The sequence below is a fragment of the Myotis yumanensis genome, unplaced genomic scaffold (assembly GCF_028538775.1).
Source record: "Myotis yumanensis isolate MYYU_CA2020_CCGP unplaced genomic scaffold, mMyoYum1.0.hap1 SCAF_8, whole genome shotgun sequence".
NCBI lineage: Eukaryota > Metazoa > Chordata > Mammalia > Chiroptera > Vespertilionidae > Myotis > Myotis yumanensis.
Window position 1 is genome coordinate 22,422,969 of NW_027223759.1, and position 20,559 is coordinate 22,443,527.

Sequence of the window (20,559 nt, forward strand, 5' to 3'; positions counted from 1 at the left end):
GGGCTAAGGGGGCTTAAATGCACGATGCATGTCTGGTGTCTGTCATTACCACCCTGGACACCTCATGCTTCTGTCTCCCTTCGCCCCACCCTGTTTTACATCTTTTATAAATGTGCCAAACTGTGGCTTCTGCCAAGAGTAGTGATCTTCGGTGGCTGGCACATCCATGGGCTACTCGGAAGCACTGTAGTTCTTGGTCCCCTGTGTCACTCACCACACAGGGTCCTCCAGGCCAGTTCTGCCCTCCTTCGTCATACAGAGAGCCAAGGAAAAGGGCTACACCACTTTTATTGTTTTTCAACACCTCTGGTTCCCTGCCTCCCATCCCTGCCCAGGGTAAGGGCATGCGCCTTCCAAGCTGTCCGAGGGCACCCGCCTGGCCTGGTTCGGTCCTTCTAGCTACCTGCAGAGGAATAACTCCACGTGGGGCTGGGGAGAAAGTGGGTACCACCATCCTCCCTGGCAGAACCTGGGCATCCACACAGGAAGAGTGGCCCTCACCCTCTGCCTCACCCCTTCTTGGGCCTCTGTCACGGCTGTCTGCGCTGCAGGAAAGTGGGAGGTGGGGCAAGGCATCTGAAGGGAATGAAGGAATTGGGGTGGGGAGTGGGGCATCTGCTATGTGGGAGAGGAAAGAAATGGGACTAGCTCAGGAGCTCTCTGCCCAGGCTGATGTTGAACTCACTGAGATGGGCAGAAGCCAGCAGAGAGCAGGAGGGGGTGAGGGACCTGTGGGGGCCACAAACCAGGAGCTGGTAGTTGGGAGGATAAGAACTTGGCTACAAATGGGGTACTCAGGTGAGACAAACTGGTAGGGCTTCTGCAAGGTTTGCCCACCTCCTCTTCCACTGCTGGGGTCCCATGGTGCAGTGGCAGGAGGAAGTGAGGAGGGTACTGGACAGGAAGGGGTGTAGTAAGGTGGGAATCGCTGCCCTGAACCCAGTGGTTCCCGTGGAGAACACAGCTCCTTCCTCTCCTCAGCCTAACAGATCCCTGGCCTCCTCACTTCCTACCTTCAATACATCCCAGGACCAACTGGCCACCCCACGCCCTGAAATAACTGCGGTAGGTGTGTCTCAGCCCACCAGCTCCCAGGTGACCACTTTTGCCTGGCCAGGCCTCCTGCCCAAGTCAGCTTCACTCACCCTCTACCAGCAGCCGCGTGTGGGCGCTGTCTTGGCCGGCCTGGCAGCAGTAGGTGCCCTGGTCCTCAGGTCGCACGTCACGGATGACCAGGCTGTGGGTGGGGCCATGGCTGCGCAGCTCGTACTTGTCTCCCGGGCACAGCGCGACCCCCTCCCGCAACCAGCACACGTGCCCCCCGGAGCGCGACACAGTCACCTCCAGGACCGCCCGGCGGCCCACCAGAACCGTCTTCTCGCGAGGCGGGCGGCGGCACATCTGGAGAGGCAGTGCTGGGGTGGAGGACGAGGGCTTAAGTTAATAGGGACACGCAGGACCCCCAGGAAGAGAAACGCATCTTCCCTCCCCCCACGGCCACCGCTCCGGGTCTCAGATCTCAATGCCACGGGCCCATTCCTCTGTACCCTCAACTCAAAGTCTCCTCCTCCCCCGGAGACCGGCGCACTGCCCTCTGTGACCCGCCCAGGGAGAGCCCCCCGAGAAAGGGAGGTGGGGGAGGCAGCGTTCCTAGGACAAGCCGCCAGCCTGCCAGGCCCAGGGAAGGTGATGCCCACTCCAGGCCGCCCCCGCGGCAGCGGCTTACCCTCCACTTCCAGCTCAGCTGCGGACTGGGCGGGTCCCGCCTGGAAGCGGACCTCACCGGCGTCCTCCGCGCGCAGCTCACTTAGCACCAGAATATGTTTCTTCCCTGAGGATGAAGGGGGCGCTAGCGAGCGGAGCCACTCTGGGAAGGGATCGGAGATGAGGGTGGTGGGGCAGGAGTAGGTCGCCGGGTCGATTCGGACGCAACAAACGTGCGCTAGGATGGGCGGAACTGGGAAGCGGAGGGGGAGGAGGAGCGGGCCAGGACCGAGGGCTCAGACCCGGGGCTCGCGGAGAGACAGGCTGACAGCTTAGGGACGTGGGGCGGGGCCCGTTCGAGATGGAGGCGGGGCTAATCCTAGTGGGCGGGGTCTATGCGAGCCGGGGGCGGGGCAGCGAGGAGCTAGGGTAGCAAGTCGGCCAGACCTTCCTGTCGGATGCGGATGCGGCCTCCGGGTCTCAGTGGGCGGCCTCCGAGCTTCCAGCTGCCGGTGGTCTCGACCTCTGATACGGTGCATTCGAACGTAGCGCTGTCGCCTTCGCGGGCGCTCACCGGCCGGAGCTCGGACAGCACGGACACCACGCGCTCTGGGGCGGAGCCGGGGGCGTGAGGTGGGGCGGGGCGGAGGGTGGTACCCACCCCTCGCCCCGCCCCTCGTCGGGGAGCACCCGAGTCAGTCCCAGGGAAAGGGCGGTCTGCAGACCCCGAGCCCACATCAGTGCCCGGTCCCAGCAGCACCCCGTACCCACCGCGCACGGTCAGGCGGACGGGACCCGCGCGGGCCGTTCCCGCCGCGCAGCTGTAGGTCCCAGCATCCAAGGAGCCACAGCGCCGCAGCTGGAGAAGGCGCCGCGCGCCGAGGGCCTGGAGCCTGAGCCGGGGGCTGGGGATGAGCTGGCGCCCGTCCTAGGGATGGGGGTAGCAGAGGGTCCGGATGAACTCAGTTGGGCACCGGCGACCGCGGCCCTGGGAGGCGGTGGCGCCCTCTGTTGATGCCAAGCAGTTTGGAGGCGTGTTTATGTTAGTCTGCGTCCCCCAGTCTGGGGTGGAGCCGTCCTGCTCTTGCGAGCCGCGCTAGGAGCCTCATTGGGAAGGTGTCACCCTTTAGGGGACATTAAGGTTGAGAAGGGGCTCCACAGGCGCGGGAAGCCCTGGGTCATGTACCAACCACATTGGCCATGAGCATGGATTCTGGAATTAGACAAACCTGGATTCAAATATGGGCTCGGCCCCTTTTGTCTTCCCCTGGGGGCCGGGCCTGGGCAATCCTTTACCCCACAGAGCCCTGGTCTCCTTGGAGATAACATGGAGATAACAAGACCTACCTGAAAGAGTTGTAAAGATTAAAGGATTAAGTGTACAGCACATCTGAGCACAGTGGCAGGCACATCCACTCAGTATTAGTTTGGGCCATTATTACTATTGTGGTGCCAGGGTGGGCTGGGCTGGGGCTGGGCTCTGACCTTCTCCCAGGTAACATCAGCCAAGGCCTGGGAAAGCTCGCACTCGAATGTAGCTGTGTCGCCCTCGGTCACCTCGAGGTCCTGTGGCACCTGCACAAAGGTCACTGGGGCCTCTGGGATGGGAAGAGGAGGACAGTGCAGAGGGAACAGGGGTGAGGGCCGGCTGAGGGCCTGGCTCTCAGGGACATGGAGAACACACAGGGCACAAGGGGTTAGTGGTGAATACATTTAGGCAAGGTGAGCAGTGGAGGTCACCAGTGGGGATGTGTTAGGACAAGTGGACGATGCTGGTCGGTGGAGGACACAGTGGAGTTACAGGGGTTAATGGGGCAGGAGTAGCCAGCTGGTGGTCACACTTTAAGGTGGTCAGTGTGGGGTCATGCTGGTGCTAGAGGGACTGGGGGCAACTAGAGCAGAGATGCCAGTGGAGTCACCCACAGACAGGCATGGACTGTGATGAACAGGAGACACTGGACAATGAGGGGTACAATGTATTCAGAGTAGCAATGGGGGGATACACTGTGCTAGAAGCAAACATGGGGGGCACAGACAGAGGGTCACTGGGATTTGAGTGGTCATAAGGGCACACTCAGGTAGGCAGACGGGCACAGCAGGCAGGTGTGGTCAGTGGGGTCACACTCAGTGTGGTGAGTGGGGCCATGGTCAGCACGGGCAGACAATAGGGACCAGACTGGCACAGGCCTGCTCACAGTGGTTCACAGTGGCTCACAGTGGCCCAGTCAGTGGTTTGCAGGGACTGGAGGGCCAGTGGAGCCACACTCAGTACGGCAGTCGCTGGGGCCACACAGGGCCAAAAGGTGGGGGGAGCCACACTCTGGCAGAGAGGTCAGTGAGGGGCACACTGGGCCATGGTCAGTGGGGGCCACACAGGTAGTGGGATCAGTAGGGTCACACCCAGGCTGGTCAGCAGGCAGCAGTGTCCCGGAGGCCGCACCTCTCACAGTGAGTCTGGCTGCACAGCGCAGGGCGTCCGCCGTGAAGGAGATGCAGCCTGAGTCGGCCAGGCCCAAGCCACTGAGTGCCAGGTGGTAGGTGCGGCCCTCTGTGTGAATGCGGCACTGGGGTCCCGGGCGCAGCCGGACTCCACCCCGGGCCCATTCCCCCATCACACCCTCCTGGGACAGCTCCAGCTGGAAGGTGGCGCTGCCCCCCTCGATGATGGTCACGTCCTCCAGAGGCCACAACACCCTTAGCTGCCTTGCTGGTGGGGGGAGATGGGGAGAGGAGGATGAGGGCTTCAGCTCTGGGCATGGGTTTTGGGGGTCTCACACACCCTTTGGTCCTACCTGCACCACCCCTAACACCTAACCTATGAAGGGCTTATCAAATGAAGCTCAGAACTAGGATGCAGGAAGAAGGGAGCACAGCCCACCAGACTTAGGGGGAGAGAGGAGCTTACTGGGGTTAGGAGAAGGGGGTGAGGTGTGGTTAGAAGGCTGAGGAGTTTGGGTGGGGGGTGCTGTGACCCTCACTCAGAAGAAGCACAGAATTCTGAGTCAGACATAACAAGATTGGACCCTAGCTCTGCCACGTAGTTGTATACTGTGTGACCTTTGACAAATTGCTTGACCTCTCTGGGCCTTAGTTTCTCCAATTATACAAGGGGAATAGCATTGAGATATGGGTTTAATGTGATTAAATGAATGAAATAAATTAGAAAAGAATATGTATCACCAACAAGAACCATTTACCAAGGTTTTTGTGGGCATTTTTCATGTTATCTCATTGAATATCCCCAAAGACTCTTGAAGTAGGAATCAGCCTCATTTTTAAGACTTGGCTCAGAGTAAGTAAGTACTTTGCATGAAGTCACACAATTCATAGAGGGCTCCAGCTTGGGGGGTGGGGGTGCTATTTGCCGGCCACCCCTGCTTCTGAAATGGACCCACGTATCCTGGGGCCTGTGACTAAAGGATAAATACCGCTAGTCTTTCTGAAGGATAATACTTATGTTTATAGCAAAGCCAACTTGGACATGTGAAATGGAATGCAAAATCCACATGGACTTCTAAGGTAAATAGAAAACTTTAGAAAAAGAAAAGTTTTGCTTCCAGCAGGCCACTTCAGGTCACAGTCCTGGAGGTCAGCCAGGGCTGACTGGCCTCAGAAGCCGGGGGCACTTTGGTGGGGGCCTGAGGGGCCCTGGGCCAGCCAGGAAAGGCTGTGCCGTAGGGTGGGCAATTCATTAGGAGAGGACAGGGCACTCACGCCTTACGCTGAGCCTGGCCAGGGTGCGATCGTGGTGGCTCTCGCAGCCGTAGGTGCCTTGGTCAGCCAGTACAACACCGTGGATGAAGAGGCGGTAGATGTGGCCATCCTGGACCACAGACAGGCGAGAGTCGTGGGGTAGGGGCTCCCCACCTCGAACCCAGCGCACGGCCCCTGCTGCACCCACTCGGCCTGTCTCCACTTCCAGGCACACGTCCTGGCCTTCCTCCACCCGCATGTCCTGCAGCCGCCGAAGGAACAGCAGCTCGGTTTCTGGGGAGGCAGGGGGAGGGGGCCATGGAGCCTGGGTGTGCCTGGAGGCGGACCCCCTGTTCCATCTCACTGATTTGTCCCTGGGCACAAGGGCAAGGCTGCTAGGGTGGGGCAAGGAGGGTAGGTAGAGGGAATAAGACCACTGCGTCCCCATCGGGACCAAACCTCGAATGTGGAGCCGGGCACTTGTTGCTGTGCCCCCTGCTTGGGCAGTCACCGTCCCTGCGTCCTTCAGCTGGCACCCTCGCACGGTCAGGGTGCGGGTTGACCCGCTCTGGGCCATCTCTAGCCCAGGTCCTGGAGTGACAATGGCCCCATTGCGCAGCCAGGTGACGTCGGCGTCTGGAGGGGAGACTTCACACCGGAACGTGGCGTCGTCACCCTCGTGGACAGTGAGTGGTGTCAGCTCTGAGACCAGCTTCACCGGTGGCGGTTCTGGTGGGGGGTGGTCAGGCAGTGAGGCAGGCTGGGTCTCTCTCCCTCTCCCTTCTCATCCCCTCCAGAGGGTAGAGGCGTCACCCCCAGTTATTTAAGAGACTTTTCCTGGGACCTGCTGTGTGTCAGCCACTGGGATGTCCCAAAGGACTAGACAGATGCCTCACTTGGCCAACTCCTCTCCACCCTGGCCTGGTACCCCACCTCTCTGGCTCCGTAATAACAATAAATCACTTACCATGGACCCTATTTATTTCATTTAACTGTCACAATAGTCCTATAAGGCAAGCACTCCCCCCGCCCCGCCCCCAACACACACACACACACACACACACACACACACTTCAGAGCTGGGACTCAGAGAAGTTATGCCACTTGCCAGTGTCACTCAACTACTGGGAAGCAGAATCCACACTGGAACCTGGGTGGGTCACTTCAGAGCCCCTGCTTTTAACCACTGGGCCTCCTATTTGAGAGTTTCTAGACAAGGGGGCTCTGAGCCCCTATCCAAGGAACAGTTGTGCATGAATTGGTTGGAGTCAGAGGCAGTGAGGTGCGGGGGTGGGTGGGTGAGGGGATCCCAGCATGGTGAGGGGTGTGGACCCTGGGGGGACCAGGGCCCAAAGGGTGTGAGGGGTGCAGTTACCTTCCACACTGACGAGGAAGATGCGGCTGTCCTGGGGTGCGTCGCACAGGTACTCCCCAGCGTCTCCGCTCTGTGTGCCCCGCACCCGCAGCGCCTGCCTCGCCCCGGCCTGCTCCAGCTGCACCCGCCCCTGGCTTGCCAGTCGCTCCCCGTCCTTGTACCAGCGCACAGTGCCCCCAGGCCCGGAGAGGTGTACCACCAGCTCTAGGTCCCTGCCTGGGGTGCTGCGAACTCTTGTTTGGGCAGCTTCTGGGGTCACCACCCGCACGGGGGGCTCTGTGGGGGCAGAGCTTTGGGTCACTGGGAGGAAGTGGCTCAAGGGCTATATAGAGAGCAGTGGAGGCAAGATGGGGAAAGGTACAAGGAGGGGACAGGCGTGCTAGAGGAGCGGGGAACACATGGGTTCTTGCCCAGGCTGTACTCACCAGCCACTTGGACAGTGAAGCTGAGGCTGGGGGCGCCTGGGGCCTCCCCGGACTGGCAGGTGTACAGGCCGGCGTGGGCTGGCTCTGCAGCCCGGATGCAGAGGACACGGCGGGGGCCCTCGGCGTGGAGCTCCACGCCCTCCTCCTCCTGCACCGGCCTCCCGTTATGGCTCCAGAACACGAGGGCGCCAGCCCGGGAAAGCTCACAGCTCAGCATCACCGGCTCCCCGGGGGCCACACAGAGCGGGCCGGGGGCTGCCTCTGGGGCAAGGAACTGGACTGGGGGCTCTGAACAGAGAGAGGAGGGGTCAGCTTGGGCTTGCTTCCACCTCCCCCCGCCCCAGGCTGGCTGGAGGCACCCACCAGCCAGGCTAACGTTGAAGGTGACAGCTTCATCACGGGTCTCACACACATACTCCCCGGCATCCTCGGGCTGGGCGTGGGGCAGGGTCAGGGTGCGAGCGGGCCCCTCGGCGCCCAGCTGCAGGGCGTCTGATGCTTCCACTTCCAGCCCATCCTTGTACCAGCGCACCTGGGACCCAGCAGGGGCCACCTCGCAGCGCAGCTCCACGCGCCCTGGAGCCCCAAACTGCAGGTCCAGGGAGCGAGCTGCAGGCCGCACAATCCTCTCTGGTGGGGCTGGTGGGTGAACAGAGAGAGGCACACGTGGGCTCAGCCTCACCTGCTAGCTTCTCAACCACCTCCCTTCACAGTGCAGCTCTTGGGAACGGTCCCAGCTACAATCCATAGGCACCTACTGTGTGCCAGGTGCTGTGATAAGCACACTGCAGTTCCTTTCTCCGCTACTCCCGACACTCTCCGGAGGGGTGCTGCTGCCGGCTTCACTTTACAGGTGAGGACCTGAGGCCTCTTTGGAGGAAAGTGACTCACCCAAGTCACATGGACAGAAAGAGGTAGCCCAGACCTGCCTGACCCCCATGCACACCCTTCCTACCCCACACCCACTTTCTATCCACTTTCCCTGCTTTGCCTCCGATGCACGTATACCACGTGAAAAAACATCTATTTTAGCTATTTGTTGTCTGTCCACCCTCATTAGAATGCGTGCTCCCTGAAGACGGGAGGCTTTCTCTTACTGGTTCATTACTGTATCCATCAGCATCTAGAACAGTGCTGAGCACATAGCATAAGCATTGGTTGAAAAAAATGAATGGACTCCTGATTGCCAGACTCTCTTGACCAGCCCCCCGGTCACTGTTCCGACCTGATTTGAGTCATCTAGGGCTCTCTGTTGGCTGAGAATAAGGAGGCTGGAGAAGGCAAAGGCTGCGTGGGGTCAGAGGGGAGCCCTAAGATATAGGAAGTCAGGGGTTTGGGTGTCTGTCCCTCAGCCTCCTGCTTTTCTACTCTCCAGTGTGCCCCAGAAACTGCCCACCTGTGACGGTGACAGTGAAGAAGGCCGAGTCGTCTCCAGCGTCACACACGAACTCGCCCCCGTCCTCGGGCTGGGCAGCAGGCAGCACCAGGCGGCGGCAGGGCCCGTCACTCTCTAGCACCAGGGCCTCGCTCTCCTCCACCTCCAGCCCATTCTTGTACCAGCGCACCAGGGCGTCCTCCCGCGACAGCTCACACATTAGCACCACACACTCCAAGCTCACGGCCGTCAAGGTCACCTCGTCCCGGGGGTGTATGATGCGTACGGGGGGCTCTGCAGAGTGAGGGCAACCACGGGCTATGACAAACTCACTGCCAGCCTCCCTGGAGCCATCTGGCAGCGTGACGTCCCTGTCACCCACAATAATGAGTAACGAGGATAATCACAAGGAATCATAGGTCCACAATTTGTTCTCTGAAGTCCCTGGGGCCAGAGGTGTGGCAGAATCCAGCATGTTTCAGACTGCAGAAGTGGTGCATTTATCACATCTCATCTACCCGCCCCTTCGGCCCCCATGGGGCACCCTCATAATCAATCACATTAACGTAACATACAGATGTATTCACTCTAAGCAGAATAACCAAGGAGTACAAATATCTTCACAGCAATAAAGCTCAGGTTTTACTAAAATGACTTTGAATACCGAACTTACTGAAAGCCTTTGGGTTTTGGGAGATTTTTGGATTTCGAAACTGTGGATAAGGGATCATGGATCTGTACTAGCAAGTATTTATATACTGCGTTCTGAGGTTTCTAAGCACTTTACACAGTTAACCTTCACCGCAGTCCTAGGAGGTAGGTATTGTTTTATCCCGGTTTTCCAGATGAGGAAACTGAGGCACAGAGTGATTAAGCAACTTCCTTAAGGTCACAGCTGGCTACACCTACTCTAGGCCAGGAGGAAGAACTACCACCTGTTAAAGGAACACAGACGCTGCAACCAGTGGTAGGAATTCTGAGCCAAGGCTTTCGGGAACACTAATGATTTTTGCATCTGCGCATGGATTGCCAACACCTGGCTGAGAGTTCTCTAGGGACAGTCAATGCCGATCCTGGGAGTTCCTCTCCAACTGCTCCAAGGTGGTTGCTCCTCCATAGAGAGAAAAGGATGTCAACACTGACTAGGGCAGTGGACTGAGCCAGGGCCTGCTCACATTCCCTCGGCACCCTGGGGGTCTCCCAGAATCTTGTGTACGGGACACTTAGTGCTTCGTTAGCATTCGGCCCCCTTGTGGCTGGGCTGGGGAACTGCTAGCTTCCCGGTCTGTTTTTGCAGGGGTGTGAGCATGGGCAGAGGTGCCCATCAACACACACTCAGCTCTCTGCCTCTGCAAACCACCTTCCTAACTGAGCTCCTCCTGAGTCTAGAGGATGCAGGCTGGTTCTCCGGGCCCCACCAAGGCCAGCTGATTGCAGACTGTGGCTGTCTGAGGGTTGAGGGAGGGTATAGGGCAGTGGAGTGAGGACTGGGTGGAGCGATGTGGCTGGGGTGCCTGCACCTCCGTGGAAGCTCAGCTTGGTATTAGACTTAATTCTCCACCATCCACACCGAGGTGGTGGTGTGTGAATTTCCTTATTCAAATCTGGTGTTTTGTGGGGAGGCCAAATGTGGGCTGGCCTATGTGCAGCTGTGGCCATGACATCTGTCCAGGGCTTAGGGCAGGTGAGTTTGAAGGGACTCACTACAGGACAGATGCACAAAGGCCTCTCTGACTTTGTGGGCTGGTATGTGTCAAGCTGCACTATTTGGGTGCAGGGAGTGGGGGGCCCTACGCTGCTCAGCCTAGGTTGAGGCATTATTCCCAGGGCAGAGCAGGGGAGGAGGCAAGACTGTGCCAGCAGCGGGATGGTCGCTCCAGTGTGGCCAGGGGGGTTCTTCTGCACCACGCAGAGATGCCTAGGCCCTGAACCTCCCCCACACCCCCACACCTACACACAGGACTGGTGCTGGCTGCACTTCCAAAGCTCTCAGCACCGAATGACTAGCACTTCCATAGTCGTCCTGTGCTCTTCTCACTTTGCATATTCTCCCCCCACCTTCAGCCCCAACCCCATTTCCCTCTTAGCTAACTCAGCCCCTGCCCCAAGTATCCGTTTCAAAGGCACTTCCTGCTGCCAATCTGGTTAATAGACCCAGGCCTTGGGCTCCCTCTGCTCCCTATCAGGACACCTGACAACCCCACACTCTAAGACCCGCTATCGTGAGCTCCTGGAGGGAAGTGGCATGTCTGCCTGGGAGCTGCTGAGCATCCAGAGCGCAGCCCAGGGAAGTACGGTCACGGTCACTCGGTGACTCTCCGAGGCCCTTCCTGACTCGCTTGCTCTGCTCTCTTGAGCCCTCTGCCCTGTCCCTCACAGCACTTGTCACAAGGTGTCGCTGTACATTTATTTGCATGTTTATTGATTTAACAGGGTCGCAAACGCAAATGCCCACAGGGGAAGTAGTCTGGGGAGAAGCGGGAGGGTGGGACAGGAAAGTGGGCCCCGAGTTATGGGGGCAGCTGCTACTCAGCGCCAGCTGCTCGTCGCCATGGGGGGAAGCGGGACCAGAGCCGCCGGGTCTTCGGCCTTTTCAAGAGGATGCATAACTCCGGATTGTTATTTGAACTGTCCTGACTTTGGTAAGACTCTGCAGGCCAAACAAAAACACATCTGTGGGCTGCATGGGGTGCTAGGGACTGCCCATTTGCGTTCTCTGGTTAACAGGTACCGCCCCAGCTAGACTGGCAGCTCTGAGAGTGGGAGGGGTCTGCATTGCATACAGTTACCCACAGCACATAGACAGTGTTCAGTTAATTAGTCTGTGAACCACAACTATTCCTTCCTGGCCTTAGGCATGGGACGGGAGGGTGTGGGGGGGACCTGTTCACTCAAACACAGACCCTCGGTTCTTCCAAGCAGGGAGCTCTGGTACATGCACCCACAGCCCCCCGCCCCCTCCGGTGTGCTAGCTAGGGACTATGTGGCCAGCTTCTCCAAGGGCTCGGGACTGTCCTCTGGTGACCCCGGGCAGCTGGGGTGGGTCCACACCTGTGACAGTGACGGTGAAGGAGGCTGACTCGTCATCAATTTCACACAAGTACTCGCCGGAGTCCTCGAGCTGGACGGCAGGCAGCACCAGGCGGCGGATGGTGTCCTCCTTCTGCAGGAGCCGCGCTGGACTCTCCACCACCTCCTCGCCATCCTTGGTCCAGCGCACCTCGGCCCAGGGCCGGCATAGCTCACAGGTCAGCACCACGCGCTCCAGGCGCACGGCTGCCACATACACCTTGCCGCTGGGGTACACGATCCATGAGGAGACGTCTGGGGGACAGGGGCAGTGTGGCCGGACGTCAGGGGCTGGAATCAATAGGCCCTGCCTGATCCATGCCTGTTTCCTACTCCTGCAACGTGCGCCACAAATGGAACATTCGGGCCCTTCCTCAGAGAGGGTCTCACAGGCCTCACACTCACAGCTGGAGACAGAACAGTCACCAGTCACATCAAGGGCACAAAGGCAGCCTCAGCTGTAGGACACTCCACATTCTCTGGGTTGTGACAGGGACAGTAGGAAGGGTGGGACTGGGGAGAGGAGTTGGGGTCACCTGAAGGCCTCAGATCTCCTGACCCCTCTAGTGCCCACCTGCCCTATGGTACCACTATCTTCCCTCAAGTTCCCTTTAGAGGGGTCTTCAGGAGAATGGAGAAGGCAGGGCTTCCCTGTGATTCATGCAATTGTGACCAGCGTATTATGACAATGAATTTCCTGCAATGACTGAACCTCGGGGTGCAGACCATGGGCAGGCGTGGGATCAGCTGGAGGAGGAAGGGGCGGGGAACACCGTCCCCTGTCCCGTGGCCCTGCCTGGACCCCCACCTGTGATGTTCACGGTGAAGTAGGCACGCTCATCTCCAGCGACGCACTGAAACTCGCCCCCGTCCGAGGGCTGGGTCGCGGGCAGCACCAGGCGGCGATGGGGTCCTTCATTCTCCAGCACCATGATGTCGCTGTCCTCCACCTCCTGCCCGTCCTTGTACCAGTGCACAGGGGCGTCCTCCCGGTCCACCTCACAGGTCAGCACGACACACTCAGAGGTTATGGCGTGCACGAACACGTGCTCCCGAGGGTCCAGGATGTGTACTGGGGGGTCTGGAGAGAGACAGGGTCACATAGATACCCCCCAACACAGGAGATGCGAGTCCATGCTGGCTGCTTGACCGCAAGTCTTCTCTCTGGAGGACACTGGGAAGGTTAAGGCCATGCTGTGCAGGGGGCTCTGGGGTAATGACATGAGGCATGACAGATCATGTGACACCAGGATGCTATGTGAGTGCCCAGAAGTCACCACTGGGTGGGGACATGGAAGGAGGTGGCACGGAGAGCCTTTGTCTAGGCCAGTGATGGCGAACCTTTTGAGCTCGGCGTGTCAGCATTTTGAAAAACTCTAACTTAACTCTGGTGCTGTGTCACATATAGAAATTTTTTTTATCTTTGCAACCATAGTAAAACAAAGATTTATATTTTTGATATTTGTTTTATATATTTAAATGCCATTTAACAAAGAAAAATCAACCAAAAAAATGAGTTCACGTGTCACCTCTGACACGCGTGTCATAGGTTCGCCATCACGGGTCTAGGCTGAGAGGAGGCCACTATCACAGGCTGTATTGCTGCTGCTTTGACAAAGAAGCCTCAGGGCACTGGTCCCGGGTCGGGCAGGAGGTGGGAATGACCTAGCGGGGCCACAGTGGGACAGCTTCTCTCTATAGGTAGCGAGTTCCCTGTCACGGGTGCACTCAGACATCCTTGGAGTTGAAACAGGATCTCCTCTTAAAGTGAAGATGAGCTGGTTGAGTGGCTCCTCGGGCTCTGACCTGTGTATTCTGGCTCTGGTGGTCTGGGGGGCTGGGCACAGGCACTGTAACAAGCGTCCAGGACAGTTCTGAAGCAGCCAGGACATGGACCAGCTTCTGAGAACCACTGGGCCACTGCACTTAATACTTCCTTTTCACCCTGCTGCCTGGGACAGAGGGATAAGCAGTCCTGTGTGTGAACCCCGCGGGGTGTTTGCTAGCTGTGTGATAATTGGCAAATAACCTCTCTGAGCTTCAGTATCTTCATCTGTGAACCGGAGATGTATTGCCTTTCACCTAGTTGTGAAGAGTAAATGAAAGCATGTACCTTGACTAGTAAATGTCCAATAAATGTTAGCTCCCACTCTCCCTCCCTTAGCTGAATCTAGTTCCCCACACCCTAGCCCCACAGAGGGTATGTAGTGGGCAAATGTGCTGGTGTATGTGATTTGAAAACACTGCCCCTGGCCCACCAGGACCACCCTGGAAGGAACCCTCTCCCCCCAAAAAAGCAGGCAGACAGCAGACAGGGCTTGCATGGCCCCCAGAGTCAGCCTCCGCTAGAGGAACCCAGCTGCCATGGCTCCTGACCTCGGACAGTGATGCTGAAGAAGGCCGAGACCCCTTCCGTTCTGCACTCAAACTCGCCGCTGTCCCGGACCTCAGCAGCGGGCAGTATCAGGCGATGTTTGCGTCCATCCATCTTCACCACCAGCGACTCACTCTCCTCCACCTTCTGCCCATCCTTGTACCAGCTCGCCGGGAAGTCCACCCGGGAGAGCTCACATGTCAGCACCACCCGCTCCAAGGTCGTGAAGGTCAACGACACCTTGTCCTGGGGGCTCAGGATGTGCACCGGGCTTTCTGTATAAGGAGAAACTTGGTCACACACAGGCGCTGGTCACGTGCAGGCCCTCGTTGTTGCTCTGCCTGAGATAAGCACTCCTTCCCTCTGAGTGTAGAAGGCTGAGAACATCAGGCCAGACAACTGCTGTTCACACATTTGTTGAGTCTTAAAAAACAGGTTTGGGCTTATTAACCAGTTCTTAAGAGCAGTGGTTTTAGTGTAAGGATTCCTAGGGATCCTGCTAAAATGCAGATTCTTAGACACCCCCTCCCCAGTCGGACAAGGGCCAGGGAATCTGCATTATAACCCAGCCTCCAGATGACTCTGATGTTGGTGATCCTGGGTCACATTTGGAAATGCTGCTCTGGCTGTTAGTTATTTCTTACTTTGCCCTCTTCCCGGGATGCTGGAAGCTGACCACCTCAAGGCCTGTGTTTGGGTGCTGAGGAATTCCTTGATTGGCGTTACATCTCCAGCAATGGTGAGATGGCAAATGCCAGTGTGTTCCCTGAACTTTTAGACCCCCATCAACTGTCTTCCTCAGGGCACCTCATTCCCTCTTTTTCTCTGTCTCCACAAGTGATTCTGGAGCCAGAATGCCTGGGTTCATAATCCAGCACTGCCACTCATTAGATCTGTGAATTTCTTTGGCCAAGTCACTTAACCGCTCTGTGCCTCAGTTTCCTCATCTATAAAATGGGATGACGGAAGAACCTACCTTCTAGGGCTGTTGAGAGCATTGTGTTAATATATGTAAAGTGATTAGGACTGTGCCTGGCACATAGGAAGAAGCTATGACAGTTAGCGATTACACAATAGGGCAGGAAGGTAGGGCCTAGGGGCCAGGGTCTATGGCTCTGAGATGACAAACATGACAGAGCTCTGTAAACCATAAAGTGCTCCAAAGAATTTGGATATGATGCTCATGAATTACCAAGGGGGCCCTTGTACATTTCGTGTGGGTTAAAGCCAGCCTCCTGGACCAGAATCTTCCATCTGAGCCCACCATGGGTGCTCTTTATTCTCCTGGTCCAGATGTCAGTGGGAACAGCATCTCCTTCATTTTGTCAACAGGAATTGTGTCCTGGCCCTATCTGCCCACCCGGGTCCCCACCAGCACCAACCTTGGATGGTGAGGGCAGCCGAATCCTGCACACCCGGGCAGCTGAAGCCGACCAGGGCTCCGCTATCCTGGTGCTTGACGGCTTGCAGGGTGAGTCGGTGCTGCGGGCCATTGTGCTCCACACAGTACCGCAGGGCTCCAGGCCCCACTTGGCCCTCTGGCTCAGTGCCTTTGAGTTCTTCCCCGTTAAGGAACCAGGTGCCCTGGATGATGGTGGAGAGAATGAGGGAGAAAACAGCATCTTCCCCGTCGTATACCTGCACATCCTTCAGACCTGCCACCAGGCGCGCTGTGGGTACTGAGATGGGGAGAGAGTGCAGCCATCAGAACCAGAGAGGTGACAGAGGGCTTGCAGGTGGAAGGCATTTAAGAAGACGGGGCCGATTGCTGTAGAAGGAAGGAGAGGGTGTAACGTGGGGTAGCACTGCTGACAGGCCCGGTCTGGACCGGAGGACGGACTCACCGAGGTGAGCAGACCCGTGGAACACAACGTGGGGACTGCGGCCGTGCTCGCTGACCGAGCAGATGCGGAAGCAGTAGTCACCCTCGGAGGGCACACAGTCTCCCGGCACCTCCACGGCCCCGGCTTTCTCAACGCTGAAGCACTGGACCCAGTCTTCCGAGCCCACCTTCTGCCGCTCCAGCCGGTAGATGAAGGGGGTCTCGGGAGCTGGCTCGGGAGGCTTCCAGGTCAGCAAGACCACGTTCTTGCGGCCCTTGAACATCTCTGCAAGCACCGGGGGTCCCGGGGGGCTGTGCTTGACGCCTGAGACAAAGGCAGGGTTTGTATGGGAGCCCTGCCCCAGCCTCCCATCGCCCTTCCTCCTTAGGTCCACTTCCCAACCCGGTCACCCTCCTGCCCTGGCTCTCCTGTCCAGCCCTTGAGGAGTCTGACCAAGGGCTTTCACGCCCTCACATTTGACTCTCAGAAGAGTGGTGGTCCGGGAGTTGCCCAGGCTAAAGGTGACTTCGCCAGCATCTTCTCGAGTGACCCCCGGAAGGACCAGGGCATGCATGTGGCCGGAGCTGCTCTGGCAGGTGGTCGGCAGGTCCTCCCCATCGCGGCTCCAGCGCCCCTCTACCCCAGCCTCTCGCGTCTCCACCAGCAGCACGGCGTTCTCGCCTTCCAGAACGTCGAGCTTCCGGGGCAGCCGCTTCAGGATAGGCCCTGAGAGGCAGACGGGAGTCCATTAGCCCGGGGTCAGGGGTCAGGGCACCTGTCTGTCTCAGCCTCGGCCTCCTCCCGCTGGCCAGCCGACCTTTGACCGTCACATTAGCCACGGTGCGCACCCGGCCGCGCATTTCGCACAGGTAGACCCCGTCGTCATCCGCCTTCAGCCTGTGGATGATGAGGCGCCTGACGGTGCCCTCCTCAATCTGTTCGTATTTGCGGCAGGGCAGCAGCCGCTGGTCCTCGCGGAACCAGGCCGTGGGAATGCGGGAGTTGGGTACTTTGCACTCCAGCACGGCAATCCCATGCTCCCGGCCCTCCACATCCTGTAAGGGCTTGGAGAAGCGGAGTCGGGGCTCTGTGGAGAGGAGAGAGACCAGAGAAGGCTCTAGAGAGGGACTCCTCTTGGCATCAACGGCCTAAAACCCACATTAGCTCACGCCATTTGCTTTTCTCCCAGAGTCAGCAGGCATTGTGGAAGCACAGAAAAACCTCGAGGGGAAGTCAGAGGCCTAAATCCTTGTCTCACCCTGACACTAGCCACATCACCTCGAGCAAGGCCATTTTAGTGACCTTGGGCCTCAGGTGTTTTACCTATAAGTGGGAAAAGGGGTGGAAGGGCTTGGACCACATCAGTGATTTTCAAACTGTTCCCTGGGGCCCTTCATGGGCACCATACAAATTCCCAGTTGAATTTTCTTTTTAAGGTACTTTAAGCATTTTCAAAACTGCATTTTGCAAAAAGAAAGCATGATGCTGGAAACAACCCCATGGGTTCACCTGCTGCTGGAGCAGTGCGACGCTCTGCCTGCCTGCTGGGCTTTTTTGTCCTGCTAGAGTTCAGCTCCCCTGGCCAGTGTGTGGCCGCCTGCCCGAGAGGTCACCCCTGTAGCACAGGTGCCACATGCTTGAATGTGTGCCAGGCTGGGCTCAGGAGATTTGCCAAGTTTTTTTCCTCGGAGGAAAAAAGTTGGACAATAACTAGTAGAGGTATAATCCTGCAGGTTGTGATGGATTCCTATTGTGGAGAGCTTTAATTTCCAGTGTGAGCTTGGGGTGCTTCCCCCAACCCCATTTTCTATTTATGAGTATTTATTAGATCTTGGTGACTCAACTTTGAAATATAAATTTCTTCTCCTTCACCTTCCTCTTGCAAACCCGGGGAGAGCAGTCTAAAGAAAGAATGGCTAAAATTCGCAGGGCAGTTTTTCTCCCTCAAGTTTACCTTTGGTCTGAATCAGGAGTTGCTCAATGTGAGGCCTGCAGCTAGGCCTTCCCCACAAGGCTCACAGACCAGACCCAGTAATGAGTACAACCTCCACTTTAAATGTGTGTATTCAATAAAATAGCCCCTGTTCTCACTGATTGGCTCTATAAGTATGTTATAAGTCTGAACTTAGAAACTTACAGCCAGAAAATGATCCTTTTCTCTTATAATATACTAGAGGCCCGGTGCACGAAATTTGTGCAGGGGGGGAGGTAGGGGGTGTGTCCCTCAGCCCAGCCTGCACCCTCTCCAATCTGGGACCCCTCGGGGGATGTTCGACTGCCGCTCTAGGCCCCTGTGGGATCGGGCCTAAAGAGGCAGTTGGACATCCCTCGCAATCTGCAACTGCTGGATCTTAACCGCTCACCTGCCTGCCTGCCTGCCTGCTGGCCCCTAACCGCCTCTGCCTCCTCCTGCCACTGAGGCTTTATTCAGAAGATGTCGGTCTAATTAGCATGTTACCCTTTTATTAGTATAGATTGGGGCCCTAGATGGGATTTCCATTGGGGGAGGGGAAGTAAAATAACAGGCTGAAAAAACCACTGGACTAGAAGAGTGCTAGGCCTCTCTCAGTTAATAAGTCAAAGGGAGGTTTTCCACTTCATGCCTCAGAATCACCTGGGGAGTTTGCTAATCAGGTCCTGGATACCTTGGAGACCTAGTAAATCCGAATCCCCGGGGGTGGGAAGCGGGAAGAAAGTGGGATTTTAATACCCCGCCTCCTGTCTCCCAGTCCCCCCACCTTCGCCCAGCAGCACAGGGCACCGAGAGGGCTGGAGTTAGGGGGACCTGGGAGGGGGCGCCGCCACACCTTTGACGTGCAGCTGCACGGCGCTGAGCGTCTGGCCAGCCGAATTGCGTGCCGCGCACACGTAGAGCCCGCGGTCCCGGGCCTGGCAGTACAGCACCTTGAGCACAAAGCCGCCGTCGCGGTCGCGGTACATGAGGCGGCGGCGGTCGGGGAGCAGCGGGCGGCCCTCCCAGAGCCATTCGATTTCGGGCTCGGGCTTGCCCATCACGTAGCAGCGGAACTTGGCGTGCTTGCCCTCGTTCACCCAGAAGGTCTTGGGCGCGCACTTGAGCGGCTCCACAACGGGCTCGGGGGCCTCGTCGGGGTCCTCGGGCGGGCTCTCGGGGAGCTGGCTCACCTGGAGCAGCGCGCCCGCCTGCGCGTGGCCGAGCGCGTTGCGCGCGTGGCACACATAGACGCCCGAGTCGGGCAGCCGCGCCGCCCGGATGCGCAGCGCCAAGCTCACGCCCCCGCCGCCCTCCGCGCGGCCCGGCTCGAGCGCGAAGTGGCCGCTTTCCCACACTTCGTCCAGGGCCATCCCGTCCTTCTCCCAGGACAGCGTGGGCGCGGGGAGACCCCCCGCCTGGCACGCCAGCACCACCTCCGTCCCCCGCAGCACCCACTGCGACCGGGGGCCCGTCAGGAACACCGGGGCGCCCTCTCCGGCCCCAGGCGGCGGCAGTGGGCGCTCGGCGGGCTGGGGCTCGGGCTCGGCGCACGGAGGCTCCAGCACGGTGACCGCGGCCGCAGCGTAGGCCTCCCCCGCCGCGTTGCGGGCGCGGCACACGTAGACCCCCGCGTCGGTGGGCAGCGCGCCGGTCAGCAACAGGCCGTGCTCGGCGCCGTCGGCCGGGAAGCTCAGGCGCTCCGAGGCCGCCAGCGGCTGCCCGCCCTTCTCCCAGACGACGGTGGGCGGCGGCTCCCCCAGGACCACGCACTTGAGCTCGGCCTCCGCGCCACTTACCACCCGCACGGGCCGCGGGAAGCGCAGGAAGCACGGGGGGCTGCCCTGATCGCCCGCGCCTGCCTTCATCGCGGCGGCCGCCGACGACCCGCAGCGGCTGGGGGAAGGGCGGGTGGTGGGTGGACGCGCGGAGGCCCGAAGTTGTGGAGGGAGCCCGGGAGGCGGGGGGCGTCCGGGAGCTCGGCGTGGGGATCCGTGCAGCTCCCCCCGGACCGCCCGCCTCCGCTCGCCTCCTTACCCTCGCCGGGAGCTGTGGCTCCGCGGCGCAGAGATTTCGGGCCGGGAGCCCAGAGCTCAGGGGGCAGTCCTTCCTGTTTGCCTTCACAGTGAGGAGCCCTGCAGCCTCCGCGGCAGCGTCTGGGCCTCCTGCTCCCGAGAGCCTCTCTTCCCAGCCCCCTCCCACAGCCTGGGCCTCTTTCCCCTCCTCCCTCCCTCCTCCAGCCGCCAGGTCCCCAACCACCCGCTGGGCTGGGGCCGGAGTGTCAGGGCGCCTGCAGCTGCCAATCCCAAAAATATTCTCTGATGACACAGCTGGAGGACTAAGCCCAGACTGGCTCCTGCAGGCTAAGTTTAGAGCAGGCGGGACCACCTGCCCGCACACTACCCTCGGTTCCAGCCCCAGTCTCAGCCCTTCCTCCAATGCCGGCCCCCCGCAGCGGCTTGTTTGAAAGGGGCCCCAGGAAGTCTGAGGGGCTGGCGCACTGTCTCCCCGACAAATAACACTTTTAGGAGCTGGCAGACCCCAGCTCCTAGCCTCCTGCCCCACCTGATGTCACTCCTGTGCTGGGTCGGGGATGTGACCCACATAGTGGGGTGTGTGTGTGCGTGGGGGTGGGGGGGGTGGGGCGCGGGGAAGGGGTTGTAAGTGTGGGTCAGGTCACTTAGGGTGAAAACCCTCCCCAGCACCTTCCCGCACATTCCTGGCGGGAGTGGGAGATAAGGCTCAGGGCCACAGACATCTGCGTCAGAGA

The 20,559-nt window shown here is 58.9% G+C and overlaps 1 protein-coding gene across 2 annotated transcripts; it reads right to left on the reverse strand.

Moving 5' to 3' along the window:
• Positions 1-271: 271 nt before the first annotated feature.
• OBSL1 (obscurin like cytoskeletal adaptor 1) lies at positions 272-19,894 on the reverse strand. 2 transcript variants are annotated; one of them, XM_070422218.1, is made up of 21 exons: positions 18,646-19,894; positions 16,656-16,925; positions 16,313-16,564; positions 15,860-16,162; positions 15,398-15,694; positions 14,018-14,290; positions 12,450-12,722; positions 11,624-11,896; positions 8,594-8,866; positions 7,561-7,836; positions 7,198-7,485; positions 6,773-7,048; positions 5,857-6,126; positions 5,419-5,691; positions 4,145-4,411; positions 3,190-3,302; positions 2,476-2,632; positions 2,152-2,313; positions 1,727-1,831; positions 1,146-1,415; positions 272-403 (listed from the first exon to the last, which is right to left on the reverse strand). In XM_070422218.1, the coding sequence occupies exons 1-21, from the start codon at positions 19,655-19,657 to the stop codon at positions 396-398; spliced, it is 5,691 nt and encodes a 1,896-aa protein (XP_070278319.1). In that variant the 5' UTR covers positions 19,658-19,894; the 3' UTR covers positions 272-395. The 2 variants fall into 2 exon arrangements, with proteins under 2 accessions (XP_070278319.1, XP_070278320.1); XM_070422219.1 differs by lacking the exons at positions 272-403; positions 1,146-1,415; positions 1,727-1,831; ... (8 more) ...; positions 7,561-7,836; positions 8,594-8,866 and adding an exon at positions 10,974-11,222.
• Positions 19,895-20,559: the final 665 nt, after the last annotated feature.